Source organism: Gadus morhua, chromosome 2 (genome assembly GCF_902167405.1).
Source record: "Gadus morhua chromosome 2, gadMor3.0, whole genome shotgun sequence".
Taxonomy (NCBI): Eukaryota; Metazoa; Chordata; class Actinopteri; order Gadiformes; family Gadidae; genus Gadus; species Gadus morhua.
In genome coordinates this window covers 3,745,879-3,769,780 of record NC_044049.1, presented here as the reverse complement: position 1 = coordinate 3,769,780, position 23,902 = coordinate 3,745,879, and the positions used below count along the sequence as shown (strand labels likewise).

Genomic DNA, 23,902 nt, shown 5'->3' with positions numbered 1-23,902 from the left:
GTTACTTGACACATAGCTTGCTTTTAGCGAGACGCTCGTAACTGCGGTTTGTCGGATTCCTGTCTGTAGAGGGGATGGTGGGAGATTAAGAGTGTTTGGAACGCCGTCAGTTATTTCCTTTTTTGTTGGAACTGTTAACATTACATTGGTTCTTCAATTCAGATGCATTGCATTTGGGAAATAATCTCTGCGTATTGAGTATAATCTAAGCGTATTGCTGAAGTCCCCCATCATATCAGTGTAGCGAACTCTTGTTTTGACACATGCCCCATGGACGGGCCGGTAGTAACACAGAAACACACAGACGATATGTCACGCCCCCGGAAACCTAAGCTGCGCTTCGGGGCATCAGTCACCGTGTCTGCTACATCAACTCTGACAAGGGGTCCTTATCCAGGGACAAGTCCTGGTCTGTTCCAATATGGAGACCTGTCAGGGGCACAGGGGAGACATCAGGTCTAATTTTCTCCTCCTCATCCCATCTCCCTTCCCCTGGCTGTCTTGTCAGCTGTCTCTCCTCAACACCTCATGGATTGACGGTGCAGGATTTAGTGTGATGTGACTTGGATGTTTCTCATGGGACACTGATGCACTTGTGTGTACAAATGATTCTAACGGGTGACCCTGTTTTGATTTCCCTTGTAGAGCGTCAAGAATATGCACAGCAGCAAAGGCTCCCGCGCTCTCTGGGCGAGAGACGCCTACCTGCTGACCACGGACACGGTAAGGAGAGGATCCACAAGCCTTTGCAATGCGCTCAAATCTCTGCATGGAAGTCAAGTGTTTACTGGTGCCTGGGTTTGTTTATCACTCTGTACGCTCTGTGTATTTTTATTTGTGTGTTTATTTTATGTGTGTGTGTGTGTGTGTGTGTGTGTCTTTCCGGTATTGACCCTGCGTGTGTGTTTTTGTGGATACGCCTGCGGTATTGACCGTGTGTGCGTGTGTGTGTGTGTGTATGCATGCGGTATTGACCCTGTGTGTGTTTTGTGTGTGTGTTTTGTGTGTGTGTTTAGCACCGTGGTCGGGAGGTGAGGCTGTGGGACAGCAGGAAGCTCGGCTCCGCCCTGGGATCCGTGTCCGTCAGCGACTCCAGCGGGTGAGTGGTCGCCGTGGCAACGTGTCGCACCGGCGTGCTGCACCCTGGTTGCAGGCTCTCTATCTTCCCCTGTCAGGACGCTGACAATGAGCACTCTTGTGCGGCGATCCATACATGTGCAAGACCACATGGTTGGTCTATGAATGCGTATGTGTGTGTCTTTGGTAGTAAAACTAAAAGTGTGTGTACTGTGTGTGTGTGTGTGTGATACATTGTGAGGGGGGCCTCTATCCTTTGCCGCTGGTCAGCAGGTTACAGAACGCAGACCTCCCACAGTCCTGGCACTGTCCCTTCAAATTCCGGACATTTCCGGGATCTCAATCACATACGGACGGACACACACACCGTTCTGTCCTCTCTTCTCTACTTCCTTCTAAGAAAAAAGTATACAAAGAAATTGAAAAGCTAGGGAGCAACACGCACGCACGCACGCACGCATGCACGCACGCACGCACGCACGCACGCACGCACACACACACACATGCATACACACAGTTCTATCTTGAAAGGCCAGGTAGCAGAACCTCCCCCCACATCACACACAGACCAGGCACGCACACTGCAAGTCCTTTCAACTTCTGAACACCCCCAATCCCTCGCTCACTTCGTTTATTTTCCCGGAGGCCTGGAGGAGGGGGGTGTGTGGGGGGGGTGTACCCCGGGAGCGTTGACAGACCCCCCAAGGGAGGAGGCGAAGGTGTGTGTGCGGTCATTTTTTATTCTGAACCGGTCCCGTTCACTTCTGCTCCGAGCCCCTCGACGATCACGCACATGTGCTGGTCTGCATTACCCATCATGCATCTGCGGCGGATTCCTTTTCGAAACCGCAGGGATGAAATGTAGCGGGAAGAGAATCGCAACGTCTGTGTTTATAAAGTGCAGTTGAAGTCCCCGTGGTAGGAGATGTGTCGGGCTCGGTTCAGAGACGGAAGCCGGGTGACTGACTGATAGGGAACACATGTGTTTGTGATTTGCAGAGTGATTCTACGTGGAGCCGCGGTGAGAGTTCTCTAAGGTGTGAAAAGTCCTCCTCTGCACTGAAGGGTGCTGGGTGAGGCAGGCTCTCCTTGTGTGTAACAGCGAGCTCTTTCTCTGTTTACCATGGGAATAGTTTTCCCAGTGGAATGCTGCCGTTTGCCTCCCTCCTTATTCGGAACGTGTGTTTGTGTAAGAGAGGCAGGCGTTTAGGAGTTGACACTGCAGGGATTCCAATAACCACCTCCGCACTTTCCCAACCACTGTCCTCTCTCTCTCCATCACTCTCTCTCCGTCTCTCTCTCTCCTTTTCTCTCTCTCCGTCTCTCCTCTCTCTTTCTTTCTTTCTCCATCTTTCTCTCTTTCTCTCCTTTTCTCTCTTTCTCTCCATTTATCCCTCTCTCTCTTTCTCTGCCTCCCATGTATTTGAAACTAGGCTCCATTTTCCCTTCACTTTTCCCTTTTGGCTGAGATGCCCTAAATATTGATTTTCCAAACCAGTGTGCTTATTTGGTGCCATCCAAACATTTAAGTTATTTTTGATTGAAATGTCGCTGGTCTGACATAGGGCTTTATGTGTGCCTCTGCCGATCAACATTTTATTTCAAGTTGAACTTGGCAGAGGGAAGGCCGGTCAAAAACATATTCAGTAAACAGAGAGATTATTTGGTTTGAATCGAGTGTCATGTGCGACCACAGCTTGTCTTTCGTCCAGTGGCCAGGCCAATGGCCACACATTCCAGCTCCCTGCTGACTGTCACTCAACATCTTTTGGTTTTGTATTATATATCTTATTTTTACCATCAGCCTGAAATGCTTATTTGAGAATAACAGTTCTAATCCCGGATTGGAGGATAGGATTACTGCAACTTTTCTTTTTTAACAAGGTGCGAATGCGACAGTGTAGTGTCATTATTTATTATTTTTTCATGTCCCGCCTCCTTCTCTTTGTCTCCATCTCTCCCGCTTGCTCTTGTCTCAAAAAAATCTAAATTTTCTTACAAAGTAAATTTCTTTCCTCTTTTTCTTAACAATTTATAAGCTATGAGGCAATTAGAATATAATTAATAAAGTTTTATCACAAGCTTAATTTGTAAACATGTAATTTCATGCAGTATTTAATTTCAATTAGAATATTTATATTAACACTCTTGACTCAAGAAGACTCTGAAGTCTCTCTGCTACTATCATCATCAAGTTATCGTTTTCCAAGGCCTTACTTATACTACTCTTTGCGTTCTCTGATCCTTCGCCCTACCCATAATGCTCTTCTCCCCCCCGCCCGGCCCTTTCCATCTATCCTCTGACGGTTCCGTCCTCGGCCAGGCCAAACCTCCCGGCCGCGCGGCCTCGCTCGGGGCCCGGGTGGGGGCCCAAACCCCTGGCTCCGTCCCCTCCCTCCGTAACAGATACGGTCAGCCTCCGAGACGAGGTCCAGATCTAGCCACGCTTCAGGCGTTAAATCAGGGGGAAAATGTAATCACTGCATTAAATCATATTCGTCTGCTGTCCGGCGTGCTCGTTTTTATTGAGATGAACGACCCGCCGTAGCAGCAGATGGTTCTCGGCGTCGGCCGATAACTGAAGTGGTCGCTCGCTCGGGGGGAAACGTTTGCTGGCATCGGTGACTAGTCACGTGCCAAAGTCAAGTCGAGTTCCCCTCAGTTTGTAAATTATAGTCTATCTTTCTTTCTTTCTTTCTTTCTTTCTTTCTTTATGATTTTTGCTTTCTTTCTTTCTTTCTTTATGCTGTCTCTCTTTCACGCTGTCTTTATGCTTTCTTGCTTTCTTTCGAAGAAACCGAGGACTTTGTTTAAAGTTGTACCAAATACTGAATTATTTTAATGTTGATATATTTTTTTATTCATATACATAAAAATAATTATACAGTTATGCCATAGCTTATAATATGTGCCATACGATCAGCCTGTTTGTGATGATCCATGTGTCACTTCTTTTTCTATCCAGCCTCATTGCGTTTCCTCTTATCTGCCCTGTGATCTATTAGTAAGGCGCACAGCCCATGACAAGCCCCAAATCGGGCAGATAAACGCAGGCCTTCGGCAATCATCTCAGCCAAATTAGCCTCATCTCTCCCCGCGCTAACGTCGAAGCTAAACAACAGCAGACGGTCGAGTCAAACATCAGCAGCCAGACCATCGCTCCGTGTCATCCGATGCCTGAGGTCCAGATAAAGATGGATTTGTTCTCCGGGTCTGGTTTAAATTAAAGACACAGGATAACGCGGTGTGTAATTGGAGCGCGCGCTGGCTTATATCAGGTTAGCGAGGATGCTACGTCAGTGATACAGCGCACTGTTTTCTTTGGAGCGGCGCAGGAACGCACTCCCGGTCGGACAGGATGGTTTTGGTGGAATATATTTTGGACGGAGAGTAATGGAGGGAAAGTGTTTGTTTTTTCTGCTGGGGTTGAAACGGAGCCTGGAGGAGGCTGGTAGCCCAGTGGGTGATGCGTCTGAGAGGGGCTGTTTTAACGTTGCGGACCCTAGGTAGCTATGACTGAAGGAACAGCCTCACGGGCAGCAGAGAACAACAACACCCTCTCACTGCTATTAGCTTCGTCTCACTCTGCCCTCTATAAACCCAAATTATAATAATGACTTTAATGGGGCCTCCAAGCCTGGCCCAATCAGTGATCTTCACAACTGGCCCCCGATTGCAAACAGCCTGCCACGTAAATAGCCACGACGTCACAATGACCCGTACTCATTCCACTGCTCAATGCAAACACACACATACACACACACAAACATACTCATTCACACACAGTCGCACCCGCCAGCGAGACACACACACAGATAGACACAGTCGCACACGCCAGCGAGACACACACACAGACACACAGTCGCACACGCAAGCGTGCCACGATGATGCATGCTCATGCGTTGGCCCGTGGACGTGGCGCTGAGCTGACGGGACAATTCTCCGAGGGTCACTTGGTTGGGATTCGGCATGACAAAAATTGAGCTTAGAGTTTCACCACTTTAATTGGGCCCAGTCACTAGCAATCATACGTTCCTGTACTGCAAGACATGGAAAAAAAGGCCGACACACACACACACACATGCACGCACGCGCGCGCGCACGCACATACACACACATGCACACACATACACACACACACGCACATTAAAGGGGTAGTTCGGAATTTTGGACATAGGGCCTGATTCCCCAGCCCTGGTGTTCTTTATCATTGGAGACAGTTTTCAACACATTTCATTCAGTCCTTCTAGTTGCAGAGTTTGCTCGTGCTAGGCTAGCGCACGGCAACGGGCAATACTAGCCTGCTAATAAAACAGTCTTACCCACTCCACAGTACACCCGAGGTAAATCAATTATAACGCTGTTATGTTATAATGTTAGAAATAAAACTAACCTCGCATCGCATGAATCATCGCATTTTGACGGACTACTTTCTCAGCAGTAGCGGAATTTAACTTAGGTATCAGTCCGCCGCTGCCGTAGCCTACTACCAGGAATTTAACACTGCTGCTGAGACACAGCAAGTCCCTCAAAATCCAACGCAATGCAAGGTTGGTTTTATTTCTAACATTATTCTATCAACACAGACATTTACATCGACCGTCTGGCGTTATAGTTGATTTTCCCTCGGGTGTACTGTGGAGTGGGTAAGACTGTTTTATTAGCAGGCTAGTATTGCCCGTTGCCGTGCGCTAGCCTAGCACGAGCAAACTGTGCAACTAGAAGGACTGAATGAAATGTGTTGAAAACTGTCTCCAATGATAAAGAACACCAGGGCTAACTTGGGAATCAGGCCCTATGTCCAAAATTCCGAACTACCCCTTTAAGGAATCACTGTTCTCTATGACTCATCAACCCACCAAGCCGTCTGATTGGAGAGGACAGACGTCACTCCCCAGGGAGCCGACCCCTTCTGTGTTCCCAAAGGGCCCAGGTTCCAGATACCCGTGCGGGGACCTTTCTGCTGAGAGACTGGGTTGTGGTCGGTAACTGGGGGAGGGGGAAGGGCTCCCAGTAGTGGTGGTGGTTACGGTTGGAGGTGGAGGAGGTCGGTGGAATGTTCCAAGACGCGGGATCAATCAGGGGGTCTCGGAGCTAGATATTCAATCTAACACACTTACCAACACGCCCCTGTTCCTGCAACGCCTTGAAGGCATGCCTCCGAAGCACGCATGCACACACAGCTATAAACACACACACACTCTCTTTCACTCTCAAACACCCTCTCTCTCTGTCTCTGTGTCTCCCTCCATCTCACACACACACTACTACACACACATGTGTTTAACGCCTACCCCACATCCATACGCTACTTTCAAGGCTGGTTCTCTGCCACGCTCCCACTCCCTCTCTCGCTCTCTCTCTCTTGCCCCGAGCGCAGCAGCTCGGCAGTGTAATGGATCCAAACACTTTCCTGATCAGGTAGATTGAGCACAGCTCCTCTGTCCCATTAAAGAACCAGGCCTTGAACAAGAGTCCCGCTCCATTCTGTGCCCGGCCCCGGTGCCTATATAATCAGTCCCAGATGAGGGATTTCCTGGAGGGGAGATTAAGCGCAGCTACATCTTGGTTAACTGAAGCAAGCCAGAAAATGCCACAGAAAAGGCTGGTCTGAACACTCGCTGGACTGCTGCCGCTTTTCCAACACTGGGACTTTATCAAGGTGTGGCTCAGCGCGGACGCCTGGAAATCAGCTCCAGAGAGATTAGGGATAAGGCCGCTTTTGGGTTTGATTCTGAAAAGCGTATTCAATTCATTCTTAAGTGCTCGCACTTGATGTGAACCAAACAAAAGTACTTGCTGATTGGGCTCAATAATTCACATTGGAGTTAAACAAACAGCCACTATGTTTTAATGCTTTTTCCTTCGCTTTTTGAGTTAAAAATACTAGGCCTACAACTAGAACCCGCCAAAAACACAGAATCCAAAAAATCTCAGATTTGTGATACTTACCGAAAAACGTACCGCTTTCTTTGTGTTGTTGTGCAGACAGTTTGTTATTGTGGTCGTCATTGTCATGACCAATTGAAGAAATTCAAGTTGAAGGTCTGACGGGGTGAAGCCAGGGCCAAGGCCTGTAGGGTCAATCAGGTTCATACCTTCCCCCTCATCGGGGAAGTTTGTAGGAGCAGGGTCGTGTCGGAGCTGCACCGGCCTTGAATCTGCCCAGTGTCAGATGAATCGCGGGGACTGGAATCTGTTAGTAATTTAGGATTCCAGCTTGTGTTTGGTCTTGGGGGGAGCTACACCAGTGGCAGAGGTTAAAGCTAGGATAGACCTTTTATTTTAGAAGCATCTTTCGGTCATGTTTCATTAAATTCTCTTTCTACACCAACGACAATCAATAAATCAAATGCTCTGACAAACAAATGAAAATAATCTGTTATCTATAGCTGTCGCAGGTGTGTACTAAGCCCGTCCAAGTGTTGCATTCGACCCGAATGAAATGATCGGGTGGTCCTACCTGTCTATGTACCTACCTTCCTAGCCACCTTTCTATGTGAATTCTACCCATGCATTCATTACGCTTGACCCATGTCTTCCACAGGGCTAGGCAGACTCATTGATAAAGCAAGCCCTTGTTTTGGGGGAGTGGCTTTGGGGGGCCAAACCCACTCCCCCAAAAACACGGGACTAGCTTGCTTTTTTTTTTTTAGAATTGAGGCTTGATGGAAGGTATTTCATTTCAGTTGGATACTTTCAAATTCAGGCTTCCTCTGGCCCGTTTCTCCAAATTGCCTACCCTAGCTTTAAGGGAAAAATAGGGGAAGAACAGGGTGGAGAGAGCAATACTTGAAATCCCCTAATTTTCTGTCAAGATGTTGTCTCAGTGCTGGATTTCAGGGAGGTTTGATTAAAACGTATGTGCTGCTGACCTCAGCCACCCTGACTCCCTCCCTGCCTTCCTTCCTCCTTCCTGGCCTGCCTCCCCTTCTCGGTAGACTCTCGTCTCTTTGCGGCGCTGTCAAAGATCCAGCTGTCGTTCTTCAATATCAAATTCAATACCTTTCTTTATGCTCACCTGGCCGCCTCCCCCTCCCCCCCTCCCCCATCCCATTCACTCCCAATCCTGACTTTCTTTCCATCCTGCCCCCCCCCCCCCCCCCCCCTCACCCTTCCTCTCGCAGTGAGAAGAGAGATTTGAGAGGGCGGGAGGGAGCAGAGCTTTTGAAGGTGCTGCCGTCTGGGATTCCAATTAGGTGGTTTATTTTAGAGCAGGGCCTAACGGAGCTCTTTCAGCGCTGGTAAAAAACACACATGGAGTTATGTGCCGTTGCTGGCAGGGAACATATAATATAATTCACAGAGGGATTCGATTTCATCCCGCAGGTATTTCTTGCCGCACTCTGTGCTTCAGAAAGAAGCCCTTTGTGGGACTTCTGCTGCACCAGGCTGGAATCAAAATAGAAAGATACTAAGAGGCAGGTCCCCTTGCCCTGGTCCCCCTCACCCTTTTTTCCAGGATGGTTTTCTATCATGGTTTGTTTTATGATTTCATACGGCCGGTGGAGCCATCAGGGGCCACCACATTGCCTCATGTCGCAGTTTAAAATGGTTTTAATGCCGTTAAGATAATTGCTCAAATGAGCCTTTGCTGGGAAGCCCTTACTTCATTTTATCCCTGAGTCCCTCTGGTTTTTGGATCAAAAGCCGGTGTCGGACTTCACTTTCCATCTCTTATAACTCAGGGCAGCGGCAGCAGTTACACTTGCAGCTGCAGATGTGGCAAATTTTGTTTTCCTTGGCATCTGGAAGAATACCCGCACTCCCCAGACCAGAACAAATGGACCATCCGTTCCTCAGGCCCGATGGCCTGCCGACCAGCGTTCACTCCGCCCTGGGTCGTCTGCCCCCCACCCCAGTGACTGTTCCACTGGGTATACTGTACATGTATCATTAGCCAGGTCTTTCATGGAGACGGGGGGCAGCCCTGGCTGGCAGGGGATGCGTGCCTCCGTTGGAAACATTTTCACAACACAACGTTGAGTAAATGCGGGGAGATGGCTAAACTGTGGGTTATTGGGTATCAATGTGTAAAAGGATATGAGTGGTGGAACAGCCAATGGCAGGTTCAAGGAGGGCCTCATGGCTTCCAGAAGCTTGCGGGAAGGCCGACGTGAGTTCTTCCCGGTGCTCTCGTTCACTCAGGAATTGTCGATGTTGTTTTCCTCGTCGGTCTTGGTACTCGCAAATGGCTGGTTGATGATTATAATGTTGAAGATGTTGTTTTGTTTTTTAACCGACCCCCCTCAGTCTCTGCTTCGGAGCGAGTTTATGTATTTTGGGTTTGTGTTTCATAATTGGGCAGCAACTATTTACTCATTTTAGCTCCCGTTTCTAAATCATTGCCTTGCTCTCTGGACGCCGTTCAAGGTTTTCAAACGTGCGCCTTTTTTTATGTTTTCCTCTGCAGCGATGGAAAGAAACACGGAAGGTTTTTCGGCAAAGTGTGTTTCCCATTAGCGGACGGTTTTCATGGCCCTGAAACCCCCACAGCCCCACTAGGCCCCCAGCTGTACCTTACCTCCCCCCAACGGGCCTGTTGGCTGGGGTCTCCTGCAGACCGACGACCACAGACCCACAGCGCCAAGCGTACAGACGAGCAGGACGCTCTTATAACCGGAGTAGAGCGAGACAGAGGTGGATGGAGCCGCGGGAATTACACGGGGGTTGCGTTTCAATTACGAGCACGTCCACGCATATTTTGCGGTGGCTCCTAATCTCTTACGAGGGATGCTGAAATCAAAGCGGTTGACGGTTTAATCCCCACTGCCACCGGTTGCCAACACTGCTGCCATCATACCAAAGCCCGTGCCATATCTTGTCCAGGGTTCTGCTGCGCTCGGCAAATCGTCTGCGCAACGTCAGCGCAGATCCACACATCTGGACCCGGTGTGAATCTGGATGAACCAGATCCAAGTGGATGCGACTGGGGCAGACTTTTCCTCGGGTTTAGCGGAGGCGGCAGGCTGCGGGAGCCAGGTCGTCGGCTTTCTGCAGCCGTGTTTTACGAGGTTGTGGGTAAGCAGGACGATAGTAAGCAGGGGCTTTTCGGTTCGTCCTCCCGACCGCTGCGCGGCTTTACCGGGAATCCTTCAGGAGACGGAGGAAATTGTTCATTAACAGGGAGCTGTGATTGGTTGCAGGCAGGTGGGCTGACGTCATCTCCCACATGGGCCCTATTTGTCTTCCCCCGTACCAGGGAAACCTGTCAGCGGCGCCGAGGCAGGAGTAATATGCTACGCTTAGTTTGACGGGAAAATTGCTGATGCGTGCCGCTGGTCACGGCCTGTGTGTGTGTGTGTGTGTGTGTGTGTGTTAAACGTTTAATTGGCCTTTCAGGTGGGAATCTCAGTGTTGTGTTGTTACGCTAATGCTTCAGACGTGCAGGTGTAAATGTGTGTGTGTGTGTTATACTTGGCAAGGGGTAAGCAAGGAAGGAACAATAACAACAGTGCTTGACCGCCTAAGCATGTCACCATGGAAATGTTATGACAACACACCTGCATTATTGGTCTCGCCTCCACTCCCATGACCATGTGGCATGGCTTCAACCGGATTAAGAGCTTCATCAAAGTGTAAGTTGGCATGGGGAGGCGCAGAGAGGCTAAGGTGGGGTCCCATTGTGTGGCAGGAAGTGTGTTCCCCCATTGTGTGGGAACAGTGGAGTGGGGGCACACGGAGGACCCTCACCTTGTATGGCTCTGGGTCTACGGTCCAGCTGCTCTTCAGGAAGTTCCTGGGGGCCTTCCTGGGGTCCACTCTCGGTGAAGCCCTGCTAAGGTTATTTCAGCCGGGTCGATTAGTCAGCCAGCTATTATGAGGGGGGTGGGGGGGCTTTGTGCCTGGTGGGGGGGAGGCCTTTGTTGAGGGGGGGGGGGGGGGACATGATGAGAGTCTTGTGAAAACAGTTTGTTTAAGCCCTCTCTATGTGAAATGACTGCTTTTTGGTTGCCGTGGGGATGAGGCAAGTGGATTGCTTCATTTCTGGTTGTTGATTCAGAGAAATTATTAATTCTGAGGTTTATTTTTCACTGACGGGACAAGATTGTTATTCTAGCCTCTATGTTGTTATTTAGTGGCGAACAGTAAAGAAAAGATGCATTTCAAGGATTGATGCAAAACATGCTATTAACCTCGTCTTTCTTTCTGATTCCTGCACGCTGTCCTCCGAGTTTGATTGTATGTCGTGCTCACTGCTCAGACTCCCATGAAAGTGTCTGCAAAACGACAATATAAATTAAAATCCAGCCACTCACGCTCTTCTCAATCCGACACAGAGCAGCGTGCACTTCCCGGCGTTCCACTCCAGCACACACAATGTGGGAGTACTATTCTGCTGCACTCTCCATCTTTGTCCTGGCGTTGAGTGTGTGTTTGTGTGTACGCTGCGGCGTGCGTGTGCAGGGCCAACGGGGCACAGGTGTCCTCTCTCACAGCAGTCGGACCGTGAGCCGGTGAGGGTGCATTCCTGCAGGTCCCAGAGACACATTTGTGCATACCATCACTCCAACAAACGGCTCGTACACGCACGCACGCACGCACGCACGCACGCACGCACGCACGCACGCACGCACGCACGCACGCACGCACGCACGCACGCACGCACACACACACACACACTGAAACACACACTGAAACACACACACACACACACTGAAACACACACACACACACACTGAAACACACACACACACACACACACACACTGAAACACATACATTGAAACACTTACACTGAAGCACGCACGCAAGCAAGTACGCGAAAGCGCACACACACACACACACACACTGAAAGCCAGAACGCCAGAAAGGCACACAGAGAGACACAGAAAGACCTAAAGACACTGAAGGACACACACATACAGAGAGACATACACACACACCGCAAACACCCAGACGGGCCCAAAGGTCCCCTTTTCAGCTGACACGGACCATCTCCAAGCAGCATCAATCATAGCTCAAGGGGGATGACGGGTGGAATGACACCGACCCATCTGTCCGTGCATACAGTGTCTTCTTCTACTCATGCGTTCATGAGCTTTCCTTGCGCTGTGTGGCGTAATGCTATAGCTGGCCCTGGCTCCAGCCAAGCAGTCCTTGTGTCTTTCTGCCCCCGCTTTGTTCTTGTACGTTCGTTTTTCGTTTTCATGTTTTTCTTTAGTAGTTTTTTTACTTTCGTAGGTTTGTGAGATCAATACAAAAATAACTGCTTTGTTTTTGAATGCCTACATTTTTTCTATACATGTTGTTCACAGTATTTTCCTTCGGTCCTTATCTTTCTATCTCCCTTTTTTTTTTTTGGGCTCTCTCACTCCGCATCGCTTGAAAGGAAAATCAAGATAAGGAACAGCCACTGAAATATGGGAGTGTTGCCGTCAGTCAAACAGCGGCGGGTGAACAGGTGAACTGCGTATTCGGTTGCTGAGTGTTCAGGAAAGACTGGGTGACGGCTCCCCGAACACCGGTGAACACACGTCCTTCACTGATTCAGGCGCTCCGTTAAACCACTACATTAAGGCTCTGTTGTTCTTCCGTTTGGGTGGTTTTTCTCCTGGACTGGAGAGAAGGTGGATGGAACAAGGTTTCTTTCTTCATGAAGAAACGTTAGACAAACATGTTTGACCCTGAGAGAAGACCACGAAAAAAAAAAAAAAAAAAAGAGAGGCCCTACCCAAAGAAAATAGTCAAGGGCCCGATTGTTCGTCAGGGGCTAAGTCGTGCTGCTGTTAGGGGCCTTTTCCTGCTGACAGGCTGGTGATCATGGAGTCAGACGTTCATTAACACCAGGGTGGAAAACAAACGGCGTAAGGTAGAGGGAATGAGCGCATATTGAAGAGAACGTCTACATGAGGCGCGCTGTGAGGTAGTGCAGTGCACTGGGATTCATTAGCTGTTTTAACAGTGGTAATCTTTTTCGCTGTAAACGATCAGTTCTACAAAATAAAAAATTCAAGAAACTACGGTTTCTCTAGGTCATGTACATTGTCATCCATGTACAGTATACCGCAGAGGTCGGGCAAAGATAAGATTATAAAAACAGTATTAATTTATGTTGAGAATGGCACGCAGTTGAAACCAGTCAGTTTCAATTGTTTTTGTCGTTATTCTTCTCTAATATACCCAGAAGAACAGTGTGTTGCTCAGAAACATTGTTAATCCCGTTGGCTGATGCCCTTTGCCTTTTTAGTGCCAACAAGCCGTCACTGAGTCAATCGGGCTTGTGGATATATAAGTGTGTGTCCAAAAGAGAAAAAGAAAACACACTGGTGTAAACACTCACGGGTTGCCTGGGTGATCGCTGAAGGGGGAAACGGCTACCGCTTCTTCCTGCTTACCTCTGCGTGTCCTGACTTCTCTCCGACCCCATGAGCCCTCCCCCCTCACACCCCCCAGTTGTCAAGATGTCTGAGGAACACTGGAGCCTAGCCTGATTCTGACAAGTGAGGAGTGAGAAGGTGGAAAACACGTGTGCGTGTGTGTGTGTGTGTGTGTGTGTGTGTGTGTGTGTGTGTGTGTGTGTGTGTGTGTGTGTGTGTGTGTGTGTGTGTGTGTGTGTGTGTGTGTGTGTGTACTTGCCTAACTATCCAACAGTGGACTTCGGCGTCGTAACACCTTCACCAACAGGGGACCTCCGAGCCAAGAGAGGACATTTTTCAGGTCCCCTTTTGGTCATGCCTTAAATCAACCTAAAAACACCTGAAAGTGTGTGAGTGTTTAGTCCATACTCTATAGCGCCTCTGCTGGCCAGAGCTTGATTTTCAACGACCAATCCACACACGTCGCTTCAAACACTCCTCTATTGTGTGAACGACCTGCAGTCGTTCACTCGTCTGTCAGAGTGTAGAGGGCTGTTAAACAGACTACTTAGTGAAGTCTCTTGAAACATGCAAACAAAAAAGGCTCAGCTTTAAAAGTTCCACACTTTTTTTGTGTGTAGTGACAGGGGTCCACTAATAATAATAATAATAATAATAATACATTTAATTTGGATGACACTGTTGGCTATTACAAAATGACACAAGTCCCTTCTTAGATAGCATGGAGCGACATTCACACTCCTTCTTTTATGAAAAGAGGTAATAACTATATATACTGTAAGGGAAAGATAGCAATCTCAACTAATGTTATAATAATTTGTCAAACTTGATTTGTTAGTGTGTTTTTAGGAATAGAATTGTCCAACAAAAAACCTATCTATTCATTTGTATCAATAAAAATGATAAACAAATACAATATAAGGGTCTAGACCTTTGAAATGGTTCAATCCCCAAATTAGCCTTAATTTACCATTTTACAATGTACTCCAGTCCCCAATCTATTTTTAAAGAAATGCATTTGAATTGTTGATTTGCATCACAGAAAATGGCCCACACTTGTACTGTATGGAATGACAGGGGTCCACTGTTGGCTGATGCATAATGACAGAAGTTCTCTCTTAGATAGCATAGAGTGACGTTCACACTCCATCATGGATGAGCAAAAAAATAAATAAGCAAAATGGATAGTTCTTAAGAGGTAATAACAATCTAAATAAAATATGATATATATATATGTATATACATAGTGTTATTTTGCAATTAAAGTTGCCCCAACAATGTTGTCATGAACACAAATATCTAAACTTAATAAGGTTTTTATTTTTTTACAACTACAAACTTGTGTGCTTAGTCTACGGTTAAAGGAATGCATTTTATCTGTTGATTTGCATAACATAACTTTTTCTAATAACCGGGGTCCACTGTTGGCTATGAATAAAATGACACAAGTCCCTTCTTAGATAGCATGGAGCGACATTCACACTCCTGCTTTTATGAAAAGAGGAAATAACTATATATATATATATATATATATATATATATATATATATAATGTAAGGGAAAGATAGTAATCTCAACTAATGTAATAATAATTTGTCAAACTTGATTTGTTAGTGTGTTTTTAGGAACAGAATAGTCTAACAAAAACCTATATTCATTTGTATCAATAAAAATGATAAACAAATACAATTAAAATACAATATAAAGGTCTAGACCTTTGAAATTGTTCGATCCCCAGCTCAACATGTACTAGTTGAGCTGAGTCCAAAGACACCAAGCATGACACACTAGCAAATGGTAACATGTATTTTACATGGTACACCTATGGTCTAGGACATGATCTCGGTGTAGCAAGAGGGCGAGCTTGATCTCATTGGACTCAGCTTAACGTGTAGATGCTAAATAACATGTAATTTGTCAGAAATCTCCATCGGGAAGCAAATCTATAGCTGGTCATTATTGATAAAGGCCTCCAAAATCGACAGCTAATTACCCCGAAACATGTGTGGCACTGTTGCAATCGCCTCAAAACGTAGATGTCAAAGCACACCTTGTTTGCCCCGTTACGCCACCGGGAAGATATTTTCATACTTCTAATGGATTGATTCATATTTTAAGGTTCTCGGAGTGAGACTTTAAGCGGCTGCAGCAGAAGTGTTGAGACGAAAGAGGATAAAGACATTTATAGAATATTCCCATTCACATTATGATTCTTCGCACGACCTGCAGGTTGGAGAGACTGAAATTACATTAATGAAATTACATACATAACATTATTACTCAATAAAAATGAGTAATAATGTAAAAGCAGCCAAGTCCCACAAATTGCTTGAACTATTTATTTCATTCCATTGTTTCGTTGATATGCATTATTGAAAAGTTTCAAGCATATGGATTTAATGCAATATCCACAAACAGTTCAAAATGGTACCATGATATGCGGTCACAGGTACATAGTTATCACCTGACAAACATGTCACGGGTTGAAATCAAAGGCAGTACAAATAGATAAAAATGTAGCTGAAGTTTCAAATGTCTTGTTTATTGTATTAACCAGTTCATTTCTTTTGTGAAAGTCACCAAAAGTCCAAAAAAGTTAAACGCAAGGTCACAGGCTAACAGTGAAGCTGTGTTGGGAACCAGCAGCCAAGAGCTTCCATGGAAACTTTCTACCCATGTTAAATAGATTTAGTTGGCAGTTCCTTTTCTGCCCATTCTTTTTTAAACTTGTGGAAGCACTTTGCAGTACTGGGAGACACCATTTCTAACGGCAATGGAGCTAGATTCTAAAAATATCAAAAGATGCCCAAAGCAAATACCTTTAACCCATAGTTGTGTTTTATCAAATTAAAAAATTTGAGTTTCATGGACCACAAATTGAGCAGAAATATTTTGCATACAAATCTTTAAATAGTTTAACCACATTAAGAAAAATACATTTGTTAATTTTTTTTATTAGTGAAGCCACAAGTTTTGCACATTATCCAAACAGAATACCTGAAATGTTGATATTTTCAGCCCTTTCGAGTTAAAACAAGAGAAAAGGACAACCTAACAAGAGTGAAAAGTTTGGGTTAGGTGACCTATAGTTCAAAGATGTCCCTGGTCAGGTAGACTAAATAAAAGTGTATTCCCAATTGCTCCAGGACATTCGTGTAATTTCCTTGTGAGCTCTCCCTCAAGCCTAGAGAGACATCAGTGTTGAACCACCAACTGAAAGGGGGTAATTTAGTTCATTATATTTAGCCGATTTGAATAGACTTTTCTAGCAGGTGAGGCTGTCAAAGAACTAAATATGGAGCAACTACAAAAAGTAAATTTGCAGCATAACCAAATTATACAAAAAGTATAGGAACTGTTCTAGCAGATATGTTTTAGAAGTCTCTTTTGATAGGCAGGGAATAATTGTCTTTGTCACCCTGTAGTCATGCCATCAAATCTGTTGGGCAAAGTACCGCTACTGATTAATCCAGTAGACTCACCAGTCAAGTCCCCCTAGTTAGAAAATGGAAGAAACCCAGTTAGTCATGTTAATTATTCTGTTGTTACAAATGAAGACCAATACTTTCCACATATTGCGATCAAAGTTACTGGCTGCAGTCTTGGATTTTATAGTTCTATATGAATAGATTCAATTTACTAAACTATTAATCATGCTACAGAAGAATTAACCTTTCTTGGATGGCAGATCTACCACAAGCCTCCATTGCCACAACCTCCAGATGGCTTACGACCTACGGCAACTCCTCGACTACTGCAAGCCAACAAATTGGCTCTTTCACACCAGACACGCATTTTGCTTTATTTTAGGTTTTCAAGCATCTTAAAATACCCAAATCATCGCTCCAATACACAAGTCAGCTAATGGCCTACAAGGAAATGCTGAAGCTAGTGTTGGTGATGGCGATAGAAATGGACAAGCTTGCGTGTACAAATATGCAACTAGAATTGCAAGGTTCACAGCCCAGTTGCATAAGTGGTCGCAACCGTTGGATTGTAAGCAAGGGTAAAAAAAAAAAAAAAAAAACTTCCCACAAACTAGTCAACATGGTCAATTGAAAGCCTGTACAAAACGACCCTGGAATAGTCAAATGCAGCTTTACAGCGGATGAATTAAGCCAAATTGCATAAACATCCAATGGTAAACAGTATACAAATGCAATCAAGGTTGCACTCACACTAGGCCATCTGGCCGTGGCCGTCGCAACTGTGGCCTGGCCACGGTAGGCTCTTGTACATACGCCATCACGTCGCTAGCATCCAAACAATTCTACCAAACCTTAACCAACTAGTGAAAAATGGAACAAAACTTTAGCACACACCCAGTGACTAATCACCTTGTCCAGGGGTGTTCCAACGTGGTTTACCAGAGGGCCTTGTGGACTTAAAGTAAGCCACACATTTGACAGACGGCACCGAATGACGTTAAACTAAGCTAATCTACAGGTTACCAGTGCTAGTGCAATTACATGAGCATTTTGCACAATATTTGTACTCCAATGCTAAAGCAGGCTTCTGCAGAAACCCGTAGCCTGCTACATTGAAGGGCAACTAACAAATCCGGACCAAGACCGAAAGATGGCTCTGGAAGCCACTACGGCCCACGCAGCAGATTACTGCGTGGACCGTGGTGGCTTCCAGATCAACCCTTCGGTGGACCATTCATACACATGTATTCCGAGGATGTTTTGAAGACACTGGAGTCCCATGGCACTAGATTCCTTTGAAGACTAAGTTGGTATGGGGGGGCCCAAAGGGGGCCCCCCCATAGATCTTGTCAGTCATCTAACACCTGTTAAGAAAAACACACACACGCATCACAAGATACAAATCAGCAAAGCTAGGTTAACAAACAGCAGGGACATGCATGTCAAGGTGCAAAGAGCAGGGATACTGATGGCTTGTGTCTGAGGAGACAGCCCAAAAACATCCACATTTAATAAAGGAAAATAACTTTTACTCACTGCGGTGGTCTGTTTCGAAGTGCCATGTTGGTAGCAATATTTGTCTGGGCTGTTCAGTCAAATGCCCACAAAAACAAACACGCAACAACGTATACTTTCAGTTTGTATAAAGTGACAATAGTGATCTGCAGTCTAGATCGAAAACTTTCAACCCTCACTAAACTCAACCTCGATTGACACAGGCCGATGCGAAAAGTAAACCAAACCTATTGTGTTCACCTTTGATAAAGGGGTGCGTGACAGGTGATCTCAATTAAGAGCTAATCAGAAAGAACACACTGATCGGCCATGAGTGAGACGTTCAAAACGAGGAAGAGGATTTAACGGAATTGTTACCATTCAAATTTCTTTATTATTGGATTGGCAAATTATAGAGAGGCTGAGATTATAGATTTCATATTCAAAAGGCGAAGGGGTGAAAAAATGTAAGAAATATATTTAAGAAATATAGGCCTACTCAAAGCCCAAATCATTGATATCATACCCTATCCAATAATAAAGAAATTTGAATTTGAATGGTAACAATTCCGTTAAATCCTCGTCCTCGTTTTGAACGTCTCACTCATGGCCGATCAGTGTGTTCTTTCTGATTAGCTCTTAATTGAGATCACCTGTCACGCACCCCTTTATCAAAGGTGAACACAATGGGTTTGGTTTACTTTTCGCATCGGCCTGTGTCAATCGAGGTTGAGTTTAGTGAGGGTTGAAAGTTTTCGATCTAGATTGCAGATCACTATTGTCACTTTATACAAACTGAAAGTATGCGTTGTTGCGTGTTTGTTTTTGTGGGCATTTGACTGAACAGCCCAGACAAATATTGCTACCAACATGGCACTTCGAAACCAACCACCGCAGTGAGTAAAAGTTATTTTCCTTTATTAAATGTGGATGTTTTTGGGCTGTCTCCTCAGACACAAGCCATCAGTATCCCTGCTCTTTGCACCTTGACATGCATGTCACCGCTGTTGGTTAACCTAGCTTTGCTGATTTGTATCTTGTGATGTGTGTGTGTTTTTCTTAACAGGTGTTAGATGACTGACAAGATCTATGGGGGGGCCCCCTTTGGGCCCCCCCATACCGACTTATCAAAAGGAATCAAAGGAATCTAGTGCCATGGGACTCCAGTGTCTTCAAAACATCCTCGGAATACATGTGTATGAATGGTCCACCGAAGGGTTGATCTGGAAGCCACCACGGTCCACGCAGTAATCTGCTGCGTGGGCCGTAGTGGCTTCCAGAGCCATCTTTCGGTCTTGGTCAGGATTTGTTAGTTGCCCTTCAATGTAGCGGGCTACGGGTTTCTGAAGAAGCCTGCTTTACGTAGCATTGGAGCACAAATATTGTGCAAAATGCTCATGTAATTGCACTAGCACTGGTAACCTGTAGATTAGCTTAGTTTAACGTCATTCGGTGCTGTCTGTCAAATGTGTGGCTTACTTTAAGTCCACAAGGCCCTCTGGTAAACCACGTTGGAACACCCCTGGACAAGGTGATTAGTCACTGGGTGTGTGCTAAAGTTTTGTTCCATTTTTCACTAGTTGGTTAAGGTTTGGTAGAATTGTTTGGATGCTAGCGACGTGATGGCGTATGTACAAGAGCCTACCGTGGCCAGGCCACAGTTGCGACGGCCACGGCCAGATGGCCTAGTGTGAGTGCAACCTTGATTGCATTTGTATACTGTTTACCATTGGATGTTTATGCAATTTGGCTTAATTCATCCGCTGTAAAGCTGCATTTGACTATTCCAGGGTCGTTTTGTACAGGCTTTCAATTGACCATGTTGACTAGTTTGTGGGAAGTTTTTTTTTTTTTTTTTCCCTTGCTTACAATCCAACGGTTGCGACCACTTATGCAACTGGGCTGTGAACCTTGCAATTCTAGTTGCATATTTGTACACGCAAGCTTGTCCATTTCTATCGCCATCACTAACACTAGCTTCAGCATTTCCTTGTAGGCCATTAAATGACTTGTGTATTGGAGCGATGATTTGGGTATTTTAAGATGCTTGAAAACCTAAAATAAAGCAAAATGCGTGTCTGGTGTGCAAGAGCCAATTTGTTGGCTTGCAGTAGTCGAGGAGTTGCCGTAGGTCATAAGCCATCTGGAGAATGTGGCAATGGAGGCTTGTGGTAGATCTGCCATCCAAGAAAGGTTAATTCTTCTGAAGCATGATTAATAGTTTAGTAAATTGAATCTATTCATATAGAACTATAAAATCCAAGACTGCAGCCAGTAACTTGGATCTCAATACGTGGAAAGTATTGGTCTTCATTTGTAACAACAGAATAATTAACATGACTAACTGGGTTTCTTCCATTTTCTAACTAGGGGGACTTGACTGGTGAGTCTACTGGATTAATCAGTAGCGGTACTTTGCCCAACAGATTTGATGGCATGACTACAGGGTGACAAAGACAATTATTCCCTGCCTATCAAAAGAGACTTCTAAAACATATCTGCTAGAACAGTTCCTATACTTTTTGTATAATTTGGTCATGCTGCAAATTTACTTTTTGAAGTTGCTCCATATTTAGTTCTTTGACAGCCTCACCTGCTAGAAAAGTCTATTCAAATCGGCTAAATATAATGAACTAAATTACCCCCTTTCAGCTGGTGGTTCAACACTGATGTCTCTCTAGGCTTGAGGGAGAGCTCACAAGGAAACTACACGAATGTCCTGGAGCAATTGGGAATACACTTTTATTTAGTCTACCTGACCAGGGACATCTTTGAACTATAGGTCACCTAACCCAAACTTTTCACTCTTGTTAGGTTGTCCTTTTCTCTTGTTTTAACTCGAAAGGGCTGAAAATATCAACATTTCAGGTATTCTGTTTGGATAATGTGCAAAACTTGTGACTTCACTAATAAAAAAAATTAACAAATGTATTTTTCTTAATGTGGTTAAACTATTTAAAGATTTGTATGCAAAATATTTCTGCTCAATTTGTGGTCAATGAAACTCAAATTTTTTAATTTGATAAAACAACTATGGGCTAAAGGTATTTGCTTTGGGCATCTTTTGATATTTTTAGAATCTAGCTCCATTGCCGTTAGAAATGGTGTCTCCCAGTACTGCAAAGTGCTTCCACAAGATCCCCTTTGATAAAAGGGGTTCTCAAATGTTGACCCTCAGTCACCTATGGCATCACTTCCTTTAGGGCTTCGGCCTCCTAATTGATCATTATAGTATAATTGAATGCCCTCTTTCATATATATGATACCTCCACCACTGGGACGTGGCAACAATTCTCCAAATCCATATTGGGGGGGGGGGGGGGGGATGCTTGTGGACAGTAGGGGTGTATACTCGACATAAATAGGAAGCAAACTCAGGAGAAGTAATGACGTCTCACAAATATTTATTTAATAAATTGTTTCAATTTATAATAATCCAAAATCCAATGGCAAAACCCGTTGGCTTTTTGTCGAGGGAATCCAGGGCGACGCTCACTTCCGGGTTGGCCAACATACGTCATCCCTCCACCACTCTGTACAAACACATGTTCAAGTTGAATGAGAATAATAATTCTGCCATAGTATTTATTTAAGGGGGGGGGGGGGGGGGGGGGGGATACAAGTCTTTCGGCCATTCGTAGTGTTGATCAGCAGAGAAATAATTTGTCCGCAAAGACGGTGACGTCGCTTAGCAACGGAAGACGCTGGGGTAGACAAGTCACCGGACTACTACCCATGCAAGTGAACGGAGCGTTCCACGGCATTGAGAAGACCCGTGTAATAAAGGCCTATAATATTTCTGTTTATGGCATAGATTTCTCCTCAGATTAGGCCAATAAACCAATGGTAAAATAAAAACGCTCGATCAAAGGCCCGGCCCGAGTATAGTGGTGGGAAATATCGGCCCGACCTGGCCCGCGTCGGGCTCGGGCTCGGGCAGAGAATCTAAACACTGACTGGAACTACTTAGCCGGTGTCTGTAGGGCTATATCAGGAGTTAATGCACGCACTGCAGCCAATCAGAATCAGAGTATTCCCCCAGACCGTGGTCTACTCTAAACAATATTATTCATGAGTTATAAACAACCCCTACACATCAATATTAATGATAACCCTGTGGAAATTGCCAGAAGTGAGAGACACAATTTCGCACGTTGAGCACACAGTTATGTGACTCGTTTATTTAGTAAGAGAGAAACAGGAAATCAAAATGTGCTGAAGGTAAACAAATCCCGCATGGGCTCTGACGTCATGAGACGCTCGTAATCCTTAAAAGGGACAGCGATCCCTAAACCACCAAGACAGTAAACGACATGCCTAACACAATTGAAAGAACAACACATAACAAAATACTGTAGGTGAATTATGTTACACTCACTACAACCCATTAAATACGGTATGATTTCTAGATGTCATGGCACCGTCCGCTCGCGACACTGGACTTGCGATCGAGGCATCGACGCGGACGTTCATTCACACAGCCAAAAACAAGAGAATAGATGGCTAGATAAAATAAACATCAAGACATACAATTCTAAAAAGAACAGATTAAGCAGCTACCCTTTTTTCCTTCGCGGTTTGCCTACAGAGCAGCGAACCTGCATTTAATGGTGTATTGTCACAATTTCTCAGTATCAAAGGTGAAAGTAGAAACGGGTGGCCAAAAGCTGTCATATTGTTAGTTATCACAGACAATTTTAAGTAGAAACGGGTGGCCAAAAGCTGTCATTTGTTACTTATCACAGAAAATTTTCAACAATGAATGATCTGTACGGAGCTCCATAAGGGACATTAGGGAGAACGCTCCCGGACAGAACCTTAGTTTGGAAGTCATGCTTAGTGACACGACAAATAGCCTACTTCCAATTGAAATACAAAATTTAGAAAATAGGCCTACGTGTCCCTGATCACGTTTGAATAGATTGAATAACGTGACAGTGTCACGTATTTTCGTGAGACCATACCCGTACTTCCATGAGTATACTTAAAGGAAGTATACTATCCGCACTATCTACTACGTTATTTTTTCAGAGTGCTGTTCCAAATCGAGTACTCCGTGGTGCACTAACCGGAAATTACGATCACGACTGCCGCCGTGGCTCCTCCCCCGCAATAAACATCCCGCTTTGAACGGTGAACTCTTTACGCCTAGCAGCTATAAAAACTATAACAACTACAAAATGACTCTATTAATGCAGGCTATGTGGAAAATGCGCCGACTTTGGCTCAGCCTGGCTCCGCCTCTTCTGCTACGTAGCTAAGATGGCTGCCGTTGAGTACGGGGAGTGTCCTTCGATCCATGCTTCAGGATTAGCCCGTTTTGAGTACGGCATCCGGGTCCTTGAAGTATATTTCTTTTCGCCGGATCTGAATTGGAACGTACTGCGTACTCAAATTTTGGCTAGTAAGTACGGACAGTACGGGTATTGGAACACGGCACAGGTTTGAGCGTGTGCATGGGTTGGATTGCGTGTGTCTCACGCCGAATGCATGAGACATGAGAGCCCTGTACTTACGTGACACAAACCAGCACCGCAAACGTTCTCTCCCGCTTGAGATGACGTCTTTCTTTATAGGTTCATGG

At 45.4% G+C, this 23,902-nt stretch overlaps 1 protein-coding gene across 1 annotated transcript in view; it reads left to right on the top strand.

Annotated features, from left to right (window-relative positions):
- Positions 1 to 23,902, top strand: part of coro7 (coronin 7) — a 110,760-nt gene that overhangs the window by 25,826 nt on the left and 61,032 nt on the right. The window contains exons 8-9 of the mRNA XM_030349447.1: positions 646 to 723; positions 1,017 to 1,099. Of these exons, the coding sequence (XP_030205307.1) occupies positions 646 to 723; positions 1,017 to 1,099 (161 nt within the window). The remainder of the gene's footprint in view (positions 1 to 645; positions 724 to 1,016; positions 1,100 to 23,902) is intronic.